Source organism: Homalodisca vitripennis, chromosome 3, assembly GCF_021130785.1.
Source record: "Homalodisca vitripennis isolate AUS2020 chromosome 3, UT_GWSS_2.1, whole genome shotgun sequence".
Classification (NCBI taxonomy): domain Eukaryota; kingdom Metazoa; phylum Arthropoda; class Insecta; order Hemiptera; family Cicadellidae; genus Homalodisca; species Homalodisca vitripennis.
In genome coordinates, this window is record NC_060209.1 from 85,597,958 (window position 1) to 85,620,641 (window position 22,684).

Here is a 22,684-nt window from a genome sequence, read left to right on the forward strand (position 1 = left end):
TTATGTCTCCAACAAAGCATGCCAGCTGAGGTTCACCTTTAGATCGTTCCGAGACTTTACTTCACCTTCAGACACTTGTGCGCCCATTATTGGAGTACCCATCTGTTACCTGGTGCCCTTTATGAGGATACACACCGACCCTTTTCGATAGAATTCAGTTAAGGTTGGCGCGACTGGCTGGGACACGCATAGGCTTCTGTTATTCTGATGTACCCGTTACTGATTAATTAGAATAATAGAGATCAATTCTCAACCAGTTGTACCTTTACAAATTGCTAATCGGACTTGTTTATTGCTCGAATATTCTGGACTAAATGGACTTTAAAGTGCCAAGACGAACTCTAACTAGGAGTCTCTTCGTTAAACAATTCCAGCCCACTATTTATGGTCAACATCTATGTATTCCTCGTCTTCTCAACGACCCCAAAGAGCCGAAAGCAGTGCTGACAACTTCGGTCAGTCGATGAGAGCCTACAGGGAGTATCTCAGATGCCACCTGAAACTTCATTTCTCTTTCTCTCGTTTTTTAGTTGCTAAAGTGTTCTTTCTTTTGTTAAAGCGAGATACGTATTCAACACTATCTTTTTACCTGTTTTTCTAAGTTTGTTTTTGTTGTTATCTGATTTATATTTATTGTTTTCAGTTATTATTTTGGGTTTTCAGAGTACTTTTCCTCTCAATTAATTAATATATTGCATTAATTCTAATCTGCATTTTTCCAGTAAGTAGTTTTTACTAACTTATAACTGCTCCACTCCCACATGTTTATTATATTAAATTTTTATTGTTGTTAATTGCTACGTTTACGTTAGCTTCTGTTCTGGTTCCTATTGATTACTTTGTTGTAAATGGATTAAATTTATTGTTGTTAAATTTGAACCTGTTTTGTTTGTTTATTAAGTGTATTTTATGGAATACCGTTGAAAGAATTAAAGAAATGAAAAAAAACCTAGCCAACTATACCAATATTACCAATCAATATTGTATTCATAAATACAAGTACTTATACAGTATACTCTACAAAAGTTATGCCAGATAGTTTTCCATGAATAGTTGGTATCTATCCAGTAAAAACATACGATAAGCGAAAAAATCATTATCAGCTGAGCTGTCGTGAGTCTAATTTTAATACAGTACAGAATAGTACATACATTACATAGTTTTTTATTATTGTTGGATAGCAATTAGAAGAGAAAATGGTAAGTTTTATATACGCCAATATTAAAATTAATTAAATGTATGAAATATTATTTTAAGCTTCTAATAGTATTCTTAGTATACGTTTGATTTTCTCAATGCCAGTAGAGTTCCTTACTTTTGGTTAGTAAAATCCAGCAAGGTTTAAAAACCCAATTTCTACGTTTAGCTTTACTATGACAAATTACGCATTATGGTATTGTTAAAACATTATTATAATTATAAAAGTATTTAGCACTTCTTCCCATAAAAATATGTTATTATTTTAACGATTTTCTAAACAGCCAAAATGCAAGGCATATTTAGATTTTCATTTTATTACCCAAGGGCTAATTTTAAACAATATTATTTATATTACAATCAATTATGTCCAAGAATAGGTCTCTATTTAATTTGAGGATAACATTTTAGAAGTAAATCTCTGTATTGTGTGATTTTAATTCATGTGGTCTTATCATTGATCATGTCTTGTTATCAATCAAAATATTTTGCTATTTCATTGATATAATAATTTTTGCTACATTATAGCAAATTATTATGTTTAATTTCATTGGATGTATCCCTGGCTCTAGACATGAACTAGCTATATTTAGTTAAATTGTATGGGTTTTTCAATCCAATTATAATAATTATTTGCAAACTGTAGCCTACATATTATACAAAGGAATATTCAGGGTAGAGTAAGTAGTCTATGCAGATCGGCTTTTAGATTAATAATCACGAACAATATTTTAAAATTTGAACCATTATTATTATCGATCAATATTAATTAATTCATTTTAACCAATAAATTATCATCTATAAGCACAATTTCTATATTTAAACATAGTAAGCTTCGTAATAAATGCCCTATTTTACTGTTTTATATATATCTGGTATGTTATATTTTGTATTAGTTTATATTTGGTTGTAAGTTAATCCATATTGAAGACCAATTTCTTATTAGACTATTTGATCACTTTAGTGGGCAACAAACTACCTGAGTGAGTAGTCTTCAGTTCAAAACTAAGAACAGCACTCACAAATGTGTTAATACTCACTGTTATTGATTGATAATTACAATAGTCGTTCTGTTATTTCGTATATTGAATATAGATTATTAGCCTCTAATACTAAAAGATATAAAAACCGGGTCCATATATTGAACTCTGCGTTAGTCATTTATATTATATTTTAAATAGCTTAAACTAGCTAGGTTTCAATTTGCAAGTTATAAAATCATTGAGAGCATTTCATTATACTGATAAAACGTAACACATTGCTAGATTATCACTGTGTAACTCACAAGTCAGGGATTTCACACTTTTAAATGTACTTACATGTTTGTTGGATGGTGTATCTTTAAGATGTCTCTCATCTACCACTTTCGGGCACCACTTTTACAGTTTCAGTTGACCTTGAACATTTAGAGTCAAGGGGTATCCCCATCCGCAATTAGTATTGTATAAGGGGTACTTTGGGATTATACCGACCACACCCAGACATGAATCGTTATTTGACATTTTGCTTCTACTGATTACTAGATTAGCGTAGAACCATATATTGTCAATATAAAACAGGAACTGTCTTATCGTAAACCCCTCCCCACCCTCAGACAGAGGTCAAAGTCGAGCGGTCTAGTAGATAACGTGATTGCAGAGTCTCGCCGCCTGTTCAGCTGGTGCGCCGCTTTGTTATAACTTCCGTGTTTTACCTCTACATTTCTCCAAACACAAAATTCAACAAAAACAAACATTACCAAACTAAAACTAAACTCTTTATTGAAAAAACACTCAAAACTTGTTTTTATTCTTGACCACACTCCGCCACCCAAAATGCGAGTGCCTCCGGCCATCAGCGCGGACTTCGGCGAAAGAAAAACATCCCTCGAGATAGTACCTATCAGTAAAATATCAAATTCTAGAGGGGCTGATCAGAAATATAAATTGAATTGTAATGGAAAGGCAATTATGTACCGTGCAAATCATGTGATGCCGCGCCCTGCCCTAATCGGGATTCTCGAGAAAGATAAGATAACAGCGACAACAATACCGATCACAATACCTGGAAATGTTTGTAATTAAACAGTTGTTTTTTCGTTCTATCATGTTTGTTTCTATAAATTTATATTTTTGTGTTCTTCATACTGATGTGGTCGGTATAATCCCAAAGTACCTATAAGGTTTTTGTTTGTAGACATTTATCATGCTTTACCGTTTTTCATGGCTCTCTTTTTCAGTTAATATGAAATTATATTAGAAAGAAATTTATATTTATAAAAGAAACTCGTATTAAAAAAGTTAATTATATTATTATAGAACAGAAGATAATGAGTTCTTACGTTGAGGAATAGGCTGTTAAAGATATGAGTAAATCCTTGCCTGTATGGGTTGTTGCTAATGTAATGGAGAATAACATGGAAAATTCATTTATTTTACAGTAGACTATTCAATAATTTTTGGAGACTTTTAACTAGTGGCCTACACTTGTTCAGTTGTTTTTATAGAACAATTTGGTATATTATCCAACTTAGATAGGTAAAAAACTTACAGTTTAAGAGTTTAAATAAATTACCGTAATGAGAAGAATCTCGTACATTGCAATTTGAAAAACATAAAACCAACTATGGCCTTGACTTAGATATCAAATAAATCTTATAATACTTATAACTGACCCAGTTTGATATCAATAAGTAACCACTTTTGTGAAATGAAGGAAAGACTTTTCTCCATGGGTTACCAGGAGTCAAACTTACATGAAGAAGCCACTTAAACAAATCTCATCACTTGTGAGAAATATCTCACATATTTTCCTCATATTTATCACCATTTTTAAAGTCTCAAAATATTATTTACTTCTTGCTGTTCATTATTTACATTAAAATTACAATAACTAGTAAGTTGAAATCATATGCTTAGTTCAATAAATTGTAATATTGAATTATTCCGGGTAAAAACATTGAACCATTCGATAAAAACAACTAAATAACAAGTGTAAGCCGATAATTAAAGTCTAATTTTACTCGCTTTAATGATAATATATTAAATGTATTGCACAATATGGTTTATTATGGTGTAATTGTAAGATTAATTTTCCTTTTATATTTTTATTTTTATAGCACAAAAGAATTATAGTGAGATGACCCCCACTGCACTTGTACTGTAAAAATATGACTATTTTTACATGTGTCACAGAGTGTTAAGAAGACTTATTACAAGTACAAGTTTTTATTTACTAGTATTCTTTTAGTATTTTTCAAATATGTAAATAGGAATATAAGTATAACGTTACCTTATTTAAATGTTAATGAAAACAATACTTTTCCAAATTGTTAATTTTTTGGACAAGGCCTTTCGAAACCAAAGGTTTCTTCATCAGGCGACTCCAAGCCAATTCTTTTTAGTTTGCTGACTACCTTTAGACTAACATGATTCTGAAATATCTTCTACAACAGGTTAATTAATCAGATTACTCTAAAGTAATTAAGTATCTAGCATATTAAGGAGTTGTGTAACTTATAAATTAAATTTTCATATATTCCCCAAAGTGCCCTTAAGCAACTTTGATAATTTTATTGCTGTTAAGTACAGCTATTAGTGGTAGAGAAGTTAAGTGTTCTGTTTGACTTTAAGTTTACCAAAGAAATCTCAGTCTCAATCTTGTGTTTTTATACTTTCAGGGAAATGAAAGTTCATTGCCGATGGAGCTTTGCTCTAACTGTGAGTACAACCTGCTTCTTTATGATGAATTAGTTATAGTTAAACATTGATAATTCAAACATTTTAAATTAAAAATCTTGGATAAATCTTGACTTTTCTCCCTGGGTCTCTTAATACCCTTTACGTATAATAAAGTGTACATTATACAAAATCTTGGATAATTTGAATTTTTTATTTGTTTCTTGAGATTTTAATTACTTGCTCCATTTTATTATTTGTATTTCTTTTAGTGAAGAATATAGTGTATGAAAATAATCATATGATTTAAATTTAACATCCTTGTCTTCTCATGTCATTCAAAAAAAGGAGTACTGTAAACTTTGTTGCTATTAATAAACCAGTTAATTTTACTTGTTTGTGGACATAATTTACATCAATTTGGTAGTATTAAGGGCACTAACATAAAATACCGTAGTTTTGTTATTTTCCTCTACAATTTTCTCTTTGTGTATAGTTTTCTATCCGAAAACATACAATATCAAATGTAATCTTTTGTACATATTAGGCCTACTTAATTTATCCAAATAAGAACTACTTTTAAGACTTTGTTTTAAGATAAAAAAATCAATTAATATTTTATAGAAGGATAAAATAGTAACTTTTGTTTTAGAATCCTTATAAAAATGCATACATTTATTCAAGGGTCATTCAATAAGTAACAAGGAAAATTACTACTGCTCATAAACGGTTTATTTAATTAGTACAAAACTTTTGTTACTTTTCAATATAGTTATACCCAGCAACACTTGTTCCACTTCCACTTGTCCCATATTTCTGCTAATTTGTAAGTGCACTTCACATAAAATTCTTTGGGTTGATCTCGAAGCTCTTTTACACTCTTCAGTCAAGAGCCCATGGCGTTTCGTTCGAATGGCAGGTCTTATCTTGTTTTCCAGCATATCATTGTAGTACTTGCTGTTAATTGTTCTTTGCCTTCAAGAAAGTCACAACAAATTAGCCCCTAAAAGTCTCAGAATTCTGTAAGCATAGTCTTACCGGCAAATGGCTGGACCCTGAATTTTCTGCGAGTGGGAGAAGTTGTATGCCTACACTCAAGGCACAGTTGTTTTGACTCTGGCCATAGTGGTGGATCCACATTTCAACACACGTTACAATCTTTTCTACTGTTGATAGATTTGAAGCCAGGTTTCTTTTTGAGTATCCATGAGTTGTCTCTGCTTCCAACTCACACAGGTTTTCTTGTACTTGCAGTATGTTGTGAATAATATTATGGACAGTTCCTTGTGTTTATTTTTACACTTATCAGTTCAACAGTGATACTACTCCTATTGTCCCGAATTAACCTGTCAATCCAAGTTTCAAGAGAGAAAGTCTTAACTTCATTAATGCGTTACTGGTCAGAAACTATGATCACTTTGAAACTGTTCTACCAATTTCTAAACATTCATTCGATTCAAATAATTTTTTCCTTACACTTTAACATTCTTTTGTGGATTTTACAAAAATCTGATCACGGTACGTTGCTCTTTCATGGTGCAATTCTCGAGCAGAATTACCATTGTTAACTGAGTAAGTTTGAGTATATGTTTACAAAATATGATTGACTTTAAGCCCTGGAAGTTTCATATGGATCAATTCAGCCGTTTTTAAGCAGTAATAATTTGTCAAATTCAAATAATGTTACTTATTGAAACGTTACTTAACCCTGGAACTGGCGGTCATATTTCTCTCAGTGGCGGAGTGTTTTTAGTACTTCATACATTGCCTTATATTTATTTTATTATTACATGTTTACTTTAAAGTACCTATGTCATATTATATTTTTTTTATTCAGCATTGTTCAAGGAACATTTTTTACATAATATAATTAAAACAAAAAAAATATCCTTACTCTACCTCTTCATGAAAAAAACTTTTTTTATAAAAAAGAAAAGTTAGTTCAAAGTTTTTGATTTGTAAAATTGTTGTTGTTAGTGATATGCAAAAATCCAAAATATAAAAAAGAAAGAGCATTTAATTCTGAGTGAAAATAAAACAACACGTAGTTTATAAGGTATTTATTTCTACATGTGGTAAACGATACAAAAATCATACACTGACATTCGAAAGTGCTACTTACCAACAAAAGTAAGAACTTCAAAGCTCACTTGGATTTGTACAATCTTGTAACTATTAGTTCTTATTAATTTTATATTTTTTTATTTTTTATTATATATATTTTTAATTATGTTCTCATTGAATGTCTAAATTGGAATCCTCATCGTTGCTTATTTCATGTTCAACTAGTCATTGTCGAATGTCACTCGAACGATCGCGGAAATTACGATCCATTACGTAAACAAGCACAAAAAACTTACTATTATTGTGTCATATACACAACCATCATTACAACAAACTCAAACAAACAATAAACCAGACAGAACACCATACAGCTGATGAAATAACAATAGACGAATGAACCAGTTCACTCATCGCTGCGCGCGCAACTAGCGCGGTACGCGGAATAATGTAAACAAAAAGTTCAGAGATTATAAAACGTATGGACGTGTAACGAAACGATAAAATTATTTATTAGTGTATTATTTACATAAATTGAACCTTCCTCTTTCGATTGGTATTAATACCGATACATTTGATCGTGTTATAAGTACGTAATATTGAGAAATAAAAGACATGTTAAAACGCCCGATATCGGGCGCTGCCATCTAGGATGCGACTAAAACGCCCGATATCGGGCGTTTGCCAGTTCCAGGGTTAAATGAATCTCATACAAATAAAGTTTTTCAGTAATATGAAAATCAATTATAGTAATTTGACCAAAGACAAATCACAAATAAATATAGACATTGCTGAACATAAATACAATATTACAAAATATAAATTTACAGAAAATAAACTAAACAAGGTGAGTACTCCAGAAACAATTAAAAGTAAACCATTTTCAAAGAAATATGGAAAGTGATATACTTAGAAATAAAGCTAACGTAGACACAAAAACCATTTGTCTTAGGCTTAAACATTTTAATAGTACACGATCTTAGAAAAATATATGAAATTTGTATTAATTACTATATTCAAATAATAAACAAAAAAGTAATTCAATTAGTCTCAGTTCAAACAAATCTATAAGATTTGTTGTAACACTTGGACTATTTTAGAGCATTATGGAGGATTTCCAAAGTCAGTGTCTATAGATTTCTTATGAGTGAATGGTTCATTGAATCATGTTAGCGCCTGGTCCCTCCATTTTTATTCCTTCAGCTATAGTGAATACCCAACCCACAACGTTAAAGTAAACTAATATATAGTATCTTACATTATTGTATATGTTCACAATTTTATTCATTAAAATAAATGTTATAACAATGTTTACTTAAATAAGCAGAAAAACACTCTGGGCATACTAAAAAGATAATTAAAACAATACTCACCAATTAATCACAGGTTCTATTTTAACTTATGTAGTGTACCTGTATTGTACATTTAAATATTTTTCTAAAATATTTTGTAAAAACACAATATATAGTTTTTGATATAGTATTTAATTGCAACGTAATCATTCAGTTGGTTAGTGGTTGGAGAATGACTGCCCAAACAAAACATATATTTTTTAAGTAATCAGAATTATAGACAGTAAACAAAAGTACAAAAGTAAACTAAAAAATACTTTCTTAAGATTAAAATTGGAAATTTGGAAGCATGTGGTGTGTAGAACTCTATAGTCGGATATACTTCAAAGGCACATCTTAAGTGTAAGAACTTTCGATTGATACTTAATATGTAGCCTATATAAAATAGTAGTAATAATAGCTAAATCGTCATACAAAATTCAATAATCTCTTAACTATACAGATACAAACAATGCACAGATAATGTTGAATACAAGCTAATTAACAGAGATAATATTATTACCAATTTGAAAAATAGAACAGAATAACTTTATTAATCTCAAGGACATAAACATGCATCAGATCTTGTCAGTAATACTACAGATACAACTACTATACTAAAGATAAACAACATAAAACAATAGTGCATTTCATAGCATGCAAAGCATGTCAAAAACACAAACAATGTTTATGCAAAATAAGTCAAACTGTACAAGCATTAAAACATATCTAAAAAAGAAGATATAGTATTTACACAAAGTCTACATCAGCAACATTTGATTCATAAACCTCACACAGCCTATAGGACAGATTTGAAATCAACCAGGCATGCATTATTTTCTTAAATCTTATAAAACTAACATGCTGAGCACTCTGAGACAAACAATTAAAAAGCTTTATACTTACAACCTCATAAGCATTTAATACTTTAGAGAGTGTGGTGAAATGTCTAGCAATTTTGCTACTGTTTCTTGTGTTATGTATATGTACATTACTGTTTAGTGTCTAGGGCAGGTTTTTCTTTAAATGCTGCAAGTAGAGAAAGACAAACATATTGACAATAGTCAGAATACCCTCTTGGATAAAAAGTTGTCTGCAGTGAGATCTGAAATCAGCCTTTGCAATAATTCTGATAGCTTTCTTTTGTACTAACAAAATAATATTTACTCTACAAGAATTTCCCCACAAAAGCAAACCATATGAGAAGATACTTTGAAATAAAGCGTAATATACCATTTTTAAATGGTCTTTAGAAATTAATGGTCTTAAATGTCTTAACAAAAATACAACTCTATTAAATCTTTTTAAAACATGCTCTACATGCACATGCCAAGATAACTTGGGATCTAAAAATATCCCAAGCAGCTTCACACTCTGAGTAAAATCACATTTCCTTTCATTTGCCTTTAGAGTAAATAAAATACACTGGGTGTTGTCATGGTTTAAATCAAACAAATTTGCTATATACCAAACATCAGCCTGCTCAATTAAATTAGGAACAGTTACCTACATTAGTTCCAGAAGTCAAAAGAGTGACATCATCTGCAAACATTATAGTTTTACAGTTAATGTTTTTGTCAAGATCATTTATCATAACAAGAAACAATAGTGGTCCCAATACTGACCCATGTGGTACACCAAAATACAAAGCACTGCATAAGATTTGAATATTGACATTACCATCAGATATGATGTATCAATATCATCATTCCCATAGAGTGCAATAGAATTCCTAACAAATACATTCCTCTATTACATCTTATATAAGCATCCCCTCAATCTATGTAGATATTTTTCTGTAAACTAAAGATAAATATAGTCTCTTCTTAAAATATAAGGATGATAATTGTCAAACAACAAATTATCATTCCTTGGCTTTGCTACCAGTTATATCTAAAATATTTGTTTGTGTATGCAATGACCTACCAGGTAATCAGTTACTGAGAAAGAAAAATTTAATTTACAATATACAACATGGCATTATAAAAAACAAGTTTAAGATCACTGCTATCACAGAGTTCCTTGAATCTGTGATTGATGATGTTGACAGAGGAGATAAGGTAATTTAGTAGTGTACATGGACTCGCATAAAGCTTTTGATAGTATTTGTAACTTAACATTTTTGTACAAATTAGAATTACTCTGTATTAAGGGGAAGAAAATAATAATTGGTTTAAATCCTATATCTAAAATGAACGACAATTTGTAAAAATATCACCCGGACAGCAAAAATAAATTTACAACAAAATATGATTCCACACACAGTACGTGAAACATATTTTAGGGTTCCTCAGGATTCCATATTGGAACCTCTACTATTCCTCTTTATTACCTAAAATGTATCCCAGAACTTGACAAATTTTGTTGTTATATTGACAATGTAATTCTACAGGTCAGTGTATCGTCTTAAGAAGAAACTATAATGTTTGCGTTTCACATTTTGACCAATTTGTATACTTTTTTCAGGAAAACAATTTCATTATGAAACTAGTCATAACGATCTGTATAGAGTTTAACAACTTTTACAGTGTAAAAATAAAACATCCTAACATAAAAATGTATCAAATCTCTGTATTAAAAGCTGAGAAAGTTAAAATTTTTTGGTATAACATTCGATAATTTTTCTGATATGTGATAAAAATGAAAAAAAAATATATATATATATATTCTGGAATACGCTCTATTTGTAGAATGCCAGAACTATACACAAATAAAACTCTAAAAACTATGTATTTACACACATTTCATTCATATATAATTTGGTATTTTTCTTTATAAATCAACTTCTGTTTAAAATTTCAATAATGCAGAAATAATAAATATGTATTATTCAAAATTTACAATGGAATCAATCTGCTAAAACTATCTCCCTCAACTAAGGATTATAACCGTATTTAGTGTGTGCGTGTGTGTATGAGTGTAAAATGTGTAATCACGTATATGGCTCAATAATGAGAGCTAAAAATACCACTGCCATTTCATCAATGGTAAGCAACAAGTCATAAATACTTTTAGATTTTATTTATTTTCATGCACACCAACAAAAATTACTAATTTTATATGAATAATTTATTCATTAACTATATACATGTTAGTAATGAACTCAACGGGAAAATATTTGCATGATATCTGACAATATGGAGTATTAGATAATCAAAGCTCTGCATGTTTTTAATGTGAAGGTTACAAATGTATTAACTTTCACAAATAAAATACACTACCAAAATCATTTTTAATATATACATATCTATTTAAACACATGCTATTCTAAATTCTAATTAGTAGACTTAACTGTTTCAGTTGATGCTGATGAAATCAGAAGATTAGGGAAGAGGTTTCGAAAATTAGACTTGGATAATTCTGGAGCCTTGAGTATAGATGAGTTTATGTCGTTACCTGAACTGCAGCAAAACCCACTTGTACAACGTGTTATAGACATCTTCGACGAGGATGGTAACGGAGAAGTAGACTTTAAAGGTAAGCTTTCAATATTGTTAGTTTTGAGATGTATGCTTAATATTTTTAAGAGAACACAGCTATAGCAAGCGAAAACATATCTTGAAGAACTGAAGATTTCGACTAATTTATTGATTTAACTTGTCATAGCAGTACAAATTCTTAAAACTCCTCAATTCTAAGTTTTTTAGTTGAGAATTATTTAACATTTGGCTGAGTTTATTTAAAGAAGATAGTCTTTGATTATGTATGGTAATAAACGATTTATTCGAAGTACTGTTGAAATTTTACTTTTAACTAGCATGAAAAAGACATGGCAGTTTTCTCTCTAACCCATCTGAGGTATGCCCTTCATGTGGAAAGCATGGAACCCTGGTATTGACTATCACATTTTCATTATGTGCAAGAGCAGCACCCTCTCTTTCCATGTTTACATGTTTTGTTGTTTGTTACCTAATTTATTTTATCAATTGGCTTTTTTTACTCGAGCAAGACATAAAACTAAGATTATATGGTCCTACTTTTATCATGGTGAATGGTTGAGGACTTCCGGTATACATAAATAAGTCTTGGACAAGGGTGTCCTATAATCAGGGGTGAAGTATAATCAGTGGTTTAAAATTAATCAATAACAATTTAAACCAATGGTTCCTTAAAATGAGGGAAAAGGAAAGACTCATTTTGTAATGGTAGAATTTTTTAATGTTTGATTCTACTGAGTAGTTTTTTTAATAACACAAAAAAAATATCACATATATATATAAACTTTATATGTTGTATATTACATATTAATATATGGGATGACTTGACATACTACATTTTTTACTAATAACGGAAATGGATAACAAACTTATTATTAAAGTTTGTATTATTTTAGCTAACTGCTGAATTATATTTAATTAACATATTTAAATCTGCTCATCTTCTTTTGTAAGAACAAATTGTTTCACTGTGTTGTGCTTCATAAGCATGGGTTATACTTCCAAGGCACAAATATTCAACTCTATAACCTATCAATATTTTGATAATTGTGTGTTTTGAGTATGCAAATTTGCAATGAAATGTGAATAAATCACTCATTCCTGTGCAAGTTATGGAATTACAAGAAAATGCTAATTGAAATGATGAATTTAATTTCATATACTCATTTATGAATGGTTTTGTAAAGTATCTCCCTATTTTATCCACTGAAGGTTTTTGAAAAGTGTTCTCCATCCAGGTAATTATTAAAATATTCCCGAAATACAGTACATGTATTTAAGTTTCAAACATTTCCAAATAATATAACTTTTGTACATAAGTAACACTACTCGTTTATTGGTGGATAATGAGAAAACATTTTATTTTCTTACAATGCATATCCAAAAAGTAAGTATTGTCTATGATGATTTTATAAGGAAAGTTTATGAATGTTTATCAATGAGTACAGATGTTTCACAATGGCGATGTTTTTAGAAGAATTTGTATAAATTTGACATACTATTTTGTACAAAATTGTAACAAATCAAATTGGTTATCACAAGCTGTGTTGTTAATGATTTTAAAAATGCTCATTGGTGAACACAAAATGACTTAGGAGTGCTTTGGCTTTTCTCACACGGTGCAGTGCAGAGGGGGAGAACTTTTTACACCAATGACAGGTGACACCAAACTTGAGTTCCTTTTGTCACACCTAAATCCAAACAGTCAATGGAATAGAGACATTTAATCTGAAAGAACTACAGTTAAAAAACATGTCAGCACAAAAAATTATGGATGTGCTTTGTGTTCTGGGATGAGAAAAAGGTTTTGCTTACTAAATTTCTTGCCAGAGGTGAAACCATTAATACAGCACAATATTGTGCAAGAAAACTACGGTTCGCAAATAAAATAGAAGGAAGGGAGAGGAATTGTGTTGCTCCATGACAATGCTCAGCCCCATTTTACTGGTGACACTCAAACAGTGATTCACCAGTTTTATTGGAAGCAATTAGATCTCTTGCTCTCAGTTTTTTTTTCTGTCAAAACCGTAATTAATTTCAGAGTATATTGTGTGAAAATCTTTGTATAGTAAACAATATATCAAATATGTTTATACTTCAGTTAGTTTAGTTTCAATACCTTTCTTTTTACATAACCTAACTATATTATGAATTAATATCACAGATGTGAATCAATCCATTCAACTTTCATTTGACATTTTTCATTTCTGTGTATCACCATAATTGTTTGATAATTTTTGTGTAGTACAATATAATTTGTACCCATTTTTCTTTTTAACACAGCCAATAAATTATTTAATACCTTGATATTTTTCAGAATTTATCCAGGGTGTGTCACAGTTCAGTGTAAAAGGTGACAAGGAGTCCAAACTGAGGTTTGCCTTCCGGATTTATGACATGGACAATGATGGCTTCATTTCAAATGGCGAATTGTTCCAGGTGGGTTGATAATTACTGCTATGTTCTGTTTAACATAGAATGTTGCATTTTGTTATTTGTATTTTTGAGTTTTAATTTTTCTCCATGCATATAGTATAAATAAAATAAAATAAAAAATATTTTGATTATTACAAATTTTATATATTTTGGTTTTTATTATAGATGTGTTTTGCTTTTTTCCCTTCCTTCTATGGTGTTGTTGTGGAAAATGTCCCAAAAGTGTAAACATTGTCCTAGACCAAATGAATATACAGTACATACATATGTGACTCATGTTAGCAACAACAGAAATACAACCAGATAATACCAGGAAGTTTGGCATTTAACAGTAACAATGGTGAAATTCATAAAGAGAAATTTAGGTTGAGTGAATCTCTGTGCACTTATTTGAATTTATAAATAATAAGCTAGCAATATTTTGACTCCAATTTGTAAATTAGTTTTTCCTGAAATAATAAAATATATAGATTTTGAGATAGTGAGTTTTTAGCCACAAAAAATTAAGGCACTTTTACATTGAGTGCTGTGACTTAAACCAGTATAAAAAATTAGTGCTGTTAAAATTGAAAATACCTCTAATGTTTATCATCTTTTTAATCCATAGAAACTTGTTATTAATTAAACAATAAATTATGTAAACATTTTAAGACAGTTATGTTAAAATGGCTCAAAGAAAAGACTTTTTACTCTGTTGACGAAATGTTACGTTGTAGTATGGACAATTTATGTTTTTAGACTTCTGACCTGTACTTTACCATATGCAATCTAGTATGTAAGCATAAGCCTAGGAATTATGTGCTTTGTAGTCTGTAGGTTTATTGTATTTCTACAGACAAAGTACACCTTTGACGATGTCAATACATTGTATATGTGGGATGACAATAATTGATTCTTGACATCAATTATATTTCAGGTGCTAAAAATGATGGTAGGCAATAATTTAAAGGACACACAGCTACAACAAATTGTAGATAAGACCATCCTGTTTGCTGACAAGGATGAAGACGGCAAAATCAACTTTGAAGAGTTCTGTTCTGTAAGTATTTAACAGACTCCCAGTTTCTAGTTTGGTTTCTTGGTTAGAATCGGTATCATTATGTCTGAGTAGTAGAATCCCAAAATACAGCCAAATGTTGCAACTGACTCTGAAAATATTCTAAAAAGCCAGATGATCCGTTATTAAGGATAAATCTGTATTTGGTGGTGCAATGTAAAATATGACAATGAGCAGACCACATCACTGCATTCGATTCTCTTTATGGCACCTGTTCTACGTGGGTTACTCCAAAATTTGTACTATTTAGTTCATTCTAGTTAGACATTAATTTATTGTTTTTGTTACGTGAAAGGTCATAATAAAACAATAATATTCCCACACCTACTGGTACATATATAGGATGCCTCGGTAATATGAGTTAATTTGTCACATCTTATATTACAAAGAATATTTTCAGTTGTGACTCATTACTGTACAGACCAAAAGTTAAGAGAAAACGTAGTCAGTAGTAATTGACAGCTTAGAGATGTACCTTACTCATAGTAAAATTATTGCTACTTATGTGGCTACTACTTTAACCCTTTGACTAGTTATCACCTATGTTACTCTGGAGTGCACTTTGTAACACCAGCAGTAAACCTAATCACTCTGTAGGATCTGCTCTGTTACTAAACAATATTTCCTGTAACAATAGTTTGCTTGAATCCATATGCAATCTAGTGGAGAAAGGACTGTCTGCTTTAGCAAGTTTAAGAGTTGCCCAATGTCAGTCAGATTAATCAGTGATTGGATAAGTTTCAGCCAATCTCAATTAACCCCCACCCCTTCACACAGCCTGTGAATGTGCGTTATTGACTCTGCCAGTTTGATAAATGACGGCTTTCCACATCAAGGCTGAAATATTTCGAGATTTTAAATGACATAATTTTTTCACATGGGCTGAACCAAAAACCATAGACAATTGTCAGAATTCCTTTTGAAAGATAGTTGGTATGTTTGAAATAAATGTGCAAGGTGTATAATTTCTGTGTAACTCTGCTGGTTATGAATTCATTGTGATTAGTTGCATTTGTACAAACTCTTTTCAACAAAGTTAAAGATTGATAAATGATTTTTCAGGTGGTCGGAAACACAGATATTCACAAGAAGATGGTCGTGGACGTGTAAACCTCCAGCTACCTGATTCAGTATTCACCTTAACGAGTGATGTGTCGGTTCCTGAAGTCGGTTCTATGTCCCACTGTTTCGTTGGTATAAGAATCCAGACAAAATATTGGTCCAAATTCCAAAACTACTAAGTTATTATATTCCTTTAATTTCTTATAAACATAAATTTAAGGTTTTTTAAAAATGTATGTATTATTTGGTTATCAAGATTCTTTTGTTCAAATTGATTTGTCAATGAGTCAAATAGTAAATAATTTATAAAATGTATCATAATTATTAAACATTAAAAAATCAGGGACTCTGTTTAGACAAGTTAATAGAACCAAAGCACAATATTTGTTGAAAATAATAATATAAATATTTGTTCATTCAGAAATGAATTAAATAATTTGTATCCTGTTACAATTTAATTGATAGTACAGTGATTATGAAATCAATGTATTATATAAACAAATAACATGGTCTCTTACAACCTCCCTGATGGATATGCCGTAGTCATAGATAAAGAATTGATTGATTCATCCATATCTGAATTTCAAGATGATATAATTTAATTGTTCTCAATATCTTGAAATTTAAAAGTAGACTAAAAGTGTTTTTATGCATATTTAATTTTATTATGTATGAATAATTAAACATATCAAGTTGTTTTCCTGTAATAGAAATGTATAATATGGCTGTATGGTATACTTATTAGAATATTTTTATCTGTTTATCATGTAACAATTTTGTAACAGCTGTCTAAGCCAAGAACCATTTACGAAAAAGATTTGAATCGACTAAATGCAACCAACACATCACTTATCATTACCTGCAATATATCAGCTCGTTTAGTTAAGTTTGTCTTTTAAGTGATCCTCATGATAAGTTAATGTTAGAAAACTCTATTTAGAAATATTTTTAAAACGTAAATGATGATGAATGTATTAGTTGATTTCATAAAACATTTTGTTGTATACAGAATTTATTTGTAGCTAGGTAGTGTGGTCTGAAATTTTTGTCTGAATTCTAAAGTTGTACGAACAATCGTTGATGTAATTTTATTCTTATTTAAAATTTCTATTTAAAAAATTTCTTCAAATAATATACAGCTAATAATATATTTTCTTCTCTCAACATTTTTTGCAAGGGGTATTAAAAACAAATTCCATAATCATACTTTGAATTACTTTTAAAACTCCTTTTAATTTAATTTTATCACACTCTTTAAAATGTATTCAAATTATTTATAAACTCCAATTTCTAACAAAATATATAACACAATTTTTGCTTCCAATCACAAGATCTTGGGTTTTGAACTTTTTAACAAAACCGTGTTTAGCATATATTAAAAAAGATTCATAAATTGTGTATTAATAACTGTGTTCAAAGTCAGATCTTTTGCATGTTAAATAATGTAAGACCAAAGCGAAGTAAATTGTCCATATCAGTACCTAGTTACAAAGTGTTCTGAATGAAGTTACAAGATGAACGTGCCTCAAGAGATAAACCCTGTTCTGTGTTACCACTTTCTTCTTATTCGACATAGAACCAGTCGGGAGGAGGCTTCCATTGTTTATTACTTACGTTGGTTTATAACATACACAGATTTTATTTAATGTTTATATTTGAGTAAAAGATTTTTATTTTGTTAAGGCTTTTTAAGTGTTACCATATGAAAAAGACAATGGACTTTTTTACCTTAAGTCAATCAAGTAGCAGATTTTTCAACGTAAATGTTGACTTTAATTACTTCAGTAAGATATTTGTAATTTTTATCATAGTTTGAAATTAGCTTTTTTAAATTTTATCTAGACTCTTAGGCCACATGTATACTGCAGTCACAGTGCGTAGGTATTTTCTATTATTGTCCTCAATTTTTTAAATATTGCTTTTTAATCTATGTACATTTAATTACATATTGTAGTGGATAATTTTCTTGCCAGTAAAAGTGGTAAATTGTTTTTATATAAAAATGTCTTGTGTTTCATTTAATTTTCGATACAATTTTTTTTACTTGTTGAGATGTATTTGGCAGACACAGTGACGTTTTACTTTCTTGTTGATTTGTTTAAAAATGTTGAAGTTACTTTTTAATGATTTTGAATGGATTGTTTATATTGCTTATTGTGTTAAATGCAAGAAGTGATCTACCTGTCAACTCCAATCCAGTAATTTAACATTCTTCAGGATTTGATCTACATACAACTAACAAACTCATCAGAATGAATTAGTTCAATAATACTGTTACTCTATGTAAACTAGTTTTCCCCCTTCTTGGCTGTTCACGCTTCAGTAACGTAGTAAAGCTTGTTCAAGTGAGTTTGGAGTGTTGTTGTCGACCGACATTGCCTCGTCAACTCTCATCACACCATTACTGTACTTTACTTCATTCTCACTGGTGTCATAGGTTGTTACACTGTTGTTGTTTAGTTTTAAACTCCCGTGAGTACTTTAAATGTTGTTGCAATTGTTACGATGCATGTTTTATGTGTATATTATTTATGTCTCAATTGTTGCTTATAAAAATGAGAATCACTTAGATAAATAATTAATAGGAATTAGATTAACACACTGATGGGAAAAGATAATATCTTGTGTAAATAACCAAAACCTAGAAGTATGTTTAGTTGAGCACATGGCTATAGATATTTTTTACTTGTTAGATCAACTTTTATAATTTATACATCATTGAGTCATTTATAGATGTTCTGTAAAATATTTGTATGTTTACAATTAATTTTAACTTCATAATCAAAATATAGAAAACGAAATAGGTACTTTATATATTATGTTTTTTTGCAGTTTTAAAGTATATGTATTTAATGTTTGACATTTTAAATTTAGTTTACTGTAATTCTTATTGGAATATATAAAAAAAACTGTCAATAATTTATTTTGTTACATTTAGACTTAATGCTGTAAATCCAATTAAATGTATTTTTTCTCGCTCTACATATTATACATATATATATATTCCCAAACATATACATACTTACAAGATCTATAAGAGTAGAACCTAGATTCTAAACTAGTAGAAATATCTTGTCTAGCTTTATTAATTCTGTAGACATTTTATACAAATAAATTTTATCACACTATATGTTAGCTATTGTACATAAGCAAATATGGTTGTGTGTTTGTATTTAAGTGTTCTGCATGATCTAATATATTGTACTGTTCAAGTTTTTTTTTAACTTGCACTTATTTCTTTAACATACTTTTCGCCAAAACAAAGTAAATTGCGAATTAAGAGATTGTTTTGTGTTGTTATTTCCCCTTTAAACTATCTAATATACAGGCTCCTTTCATAATAACTGCAATATTCTAGGATATGATTCAGCACATCAGAGTAAGAAACAAACATTTGAATCAGGAATCAGACTAGTGTCCAGAAATGTTTTATGTTTTGTTCTTACCCTAGCATTCATTTTTTATTTCACAAAATGATATCAAGATCAGTTGATTGACTACAATGGGAGCTAGCGGGGATGTACAGGGATGCGAAGAGGTGCACCGCACCCCCAAAATTTGCAATGATACATGAGAGTGAGATCCATATGTTTCATATCTCATGAGATCATATCTGACATTAACAGTAAACCAGTATATTCATGCTGTCTGACAGTAGTAACTCCTATTGTTGCAGTTTATCTTATTGTTGACTTAGCTGACTGTGACACTTGAATAGAGCTGGAAGAACAGCTCAAGGCCAGCTACTATAGCCCAATTAATTATATGATCAACTGTTTGTACCCGATAGTAATGAATGATTGACTGATTAAACTTTTATTGAATATTAAGAAAGGTTTTAGACATAACTTATACCATAATTATTAAAGACTAAAATAACATGTTTCTATACTGAAAATAAGTTATGTTTTTAATTTTAATTACAACAAATAAATTATAAGGATTACTGTTTAAAAATTTTTAATTATAGTGAATTTCACTATACTGTGTTACTGATAAAAAACTATTAATTTTACTGTTCATAATGAGGAATAAAAAACAGTTTCCATGTGGAAAGTGTACTATAAATGTTGGAAAATATAAAGCAATTTTATGCAAAGGGAGATGCTGTAAATGGTATCACTCACAGTGTACCTCACTGACCAATGATGAATTAAAAGGAATATATAAAGGCAATGTAAAATGGACATGTGATTCCTGCATGTCTTATGATGTTACTTTGGGAATAGAACAAGAAAATGAAGAATTAAAATGCTGAGATAAGCCAAGAACTTGAAACTCAAAATGGAATTATAAAATCTCTAAATGATGATCTCAATCAAGCAAATGAGGAGATACGAGAATTGAAAATGCATAAGGCACAACTTGAAACTTTAGTCTTAAAAAAAAGAGGAAAATATAATAATGTTAGAGAAAAAAATTAACGAACTCAATTCAGTAATTAAGAACCTGTCTGGCCATATATAAAAAGGCAACAAAGATAAACAATTAAGCCCAGTAAACACACTCTACACCGAATTTCCAAAGTAAAAAAGGAAAAATTCAAACACATAGCCTTCTGAAACATCAAATAGTGCATGAAGAAGTTGATATAAACAATCACTATGAAGTACTTGAGGATGGTGACGACAGTGTTGATGAGGATTCGGCTGACGAAGTAGAAGAAAAAATTAACACTGCTCATTCTGTTGCTAAATCTACTGATAAAAGAAATTTACTCATCTGCGCTGATAGCCATGGTCGTGATTTAGCATGGCATCTGAATGCAGTGCAGGGAACACATGAGGCAGTAGGTTTTGTAAGACCTGGTGGACTTACTGAAGATATACTTAAAGTAATAAATGTAAAAGAAGATAACCTTAGTAAAAGTGATACTTTAGTTGTTGTTTGCGGAAGTAATGATGTGGCAAAAATGAAGCAGACAACTTTCTTGAGATTTTACATAAAACTCTTAATGAAACAAAGGACACTAATGTAGTTTTAGTAGACCTACCTATTAGATACGACTTGGCAAATTGGTCCTGCGTCAACAAGGAAGTGGTAAAAACCAATAAGCGTCTTAAGGAACTCAGTGAACAGTTCAGCAATGTTTCGTTGGTTAGAGCAAGTAATGCGGTGAGACAGTTACATACACGACACGGACAACACCTTAACCACAAGGGTAAGAGATGGTTATCTAATATGATAGCTGAGACAGTAGCATCTCCACAGATGGGTATATAAAAAGTTCTCAGGGACCGAAGGAAGACCAGCCGCCTGCTCCAGGAACCGAATCTCTGTTGGAAAACTACAGTCTTCTGGAAACAACTGTCAATATATAACAATCAACTGATTTCATGAGCACTAGTACACCTACTTTAAGTAATGATAGTTTTTAGTATCTTGTCAGGAAATGTAAATAAGATTAAATGGTCAAACTAATTATATTAAGAAAAAATAAAGATGATGTAAAGTTGAAAAATGGTTTCTGAAAAATCAAATTTCACAATTTACCATCAAAATTGTCAATGCCTCTCTAATAAAATAAGTATTTTGGAAAAATGTTTCAATTGAATTAAATTTAGACTTTTTATGTCTTACTGAGCACTGGATGGAATATAATGAGATATGTACATACTCAATTAATGACTTAAAACATGTAACCAGTTATTGTCGAACTTCTAAGATCCACGGAGGTACAGTAATTTTTTTTCTAGGTATGATCCAACACGTCTTAAAATAATGGATGACATCAATGGGCTCTCTATGGAGCTAGATTGTGAAATTGCATGTGTCGAAAATTTTGGAAGTTGAGCTTGTATTAGTAACTGTATATCGTAGTTGTAATGGTAAATATTGAAATTTTCTTTGACATCATGGAGAAAGTTATTAAGTTACATAAATCGTTTAAATAAGCAATGTGTTATATGTGGTGATTTTAACATGAATTTTCTGGGCATGAATGATAAAAAATGCAGTAAACTTTGTAAATCTCTGTTGTATGTATGGAATAAAAGGAACAGTTTTTGAGCCTACTAGAGGTCTCAGATGCCTGGATAATATTTTTACTTCTCTTGATAATAATTATACACGATTGTAGTTAATAAGCATGTCAGTGATCACCTTGCACAAGTTTTTTACATATTCTTTTGAGGTTGATCTTGAAAGTAATTTTTATGATAAGAGTTTTAAAACTGTAACTAAAATAACCGAAGCAGGCATTAGAGAATTTAAATATTATTTATTGAAAGAAAATTGGAAGGAAGTACTTATGGCAGACGATGTTAATGGTTGGCTTTAGTACATTTGTACATATCCTAAAGTATTACTTTGATATATATGCTTTGTAACTATTGTGAAAAATAGAACAAAAAATAAAAAAATAGATAGGAAGTGTCATTGGTACAATTCTGAGCTTCAAAGAATCAAAGATAGATTAGATATTCTCTACCATTTTTCAAAAGAAAC

The 22,684-nt window shown here is 30.2% G+C and overlaps 1 protein-coding gene across 1 annotated transcript; it reads left to right on the plus strand.

The window, feature by feature from the left end:
- Window positions 1-1,097: 1,097 nt before the first annotated feature.
- Window positions 1,098-19,522, plus strand: LOC124357139 (calcineurin subunit B type 2). Its single transcript, XM_046808624.1, has 6 exons — window positions 1,098-1,199; window positions 4,856-4,895; window positions 11,546-11,722; window positions 14,000-14,121; window positions 15,035-15,157; window positions 16,238-19,522. The coding sequence occupies exons 1-6, from the start codon at window positions 1,197-1,199 to the stop codon at window positions 16,283-16,285; spliced, it is 513 nt and encodes a 170-aa protein (XP_046664580.1). The 5' UTR covers window positions 1,098-1,196; the 3' UTR covers window positions 16,286-19,522.
- Window positions 19,523-22,684: the final 3,162 nt, after the last annotated feature.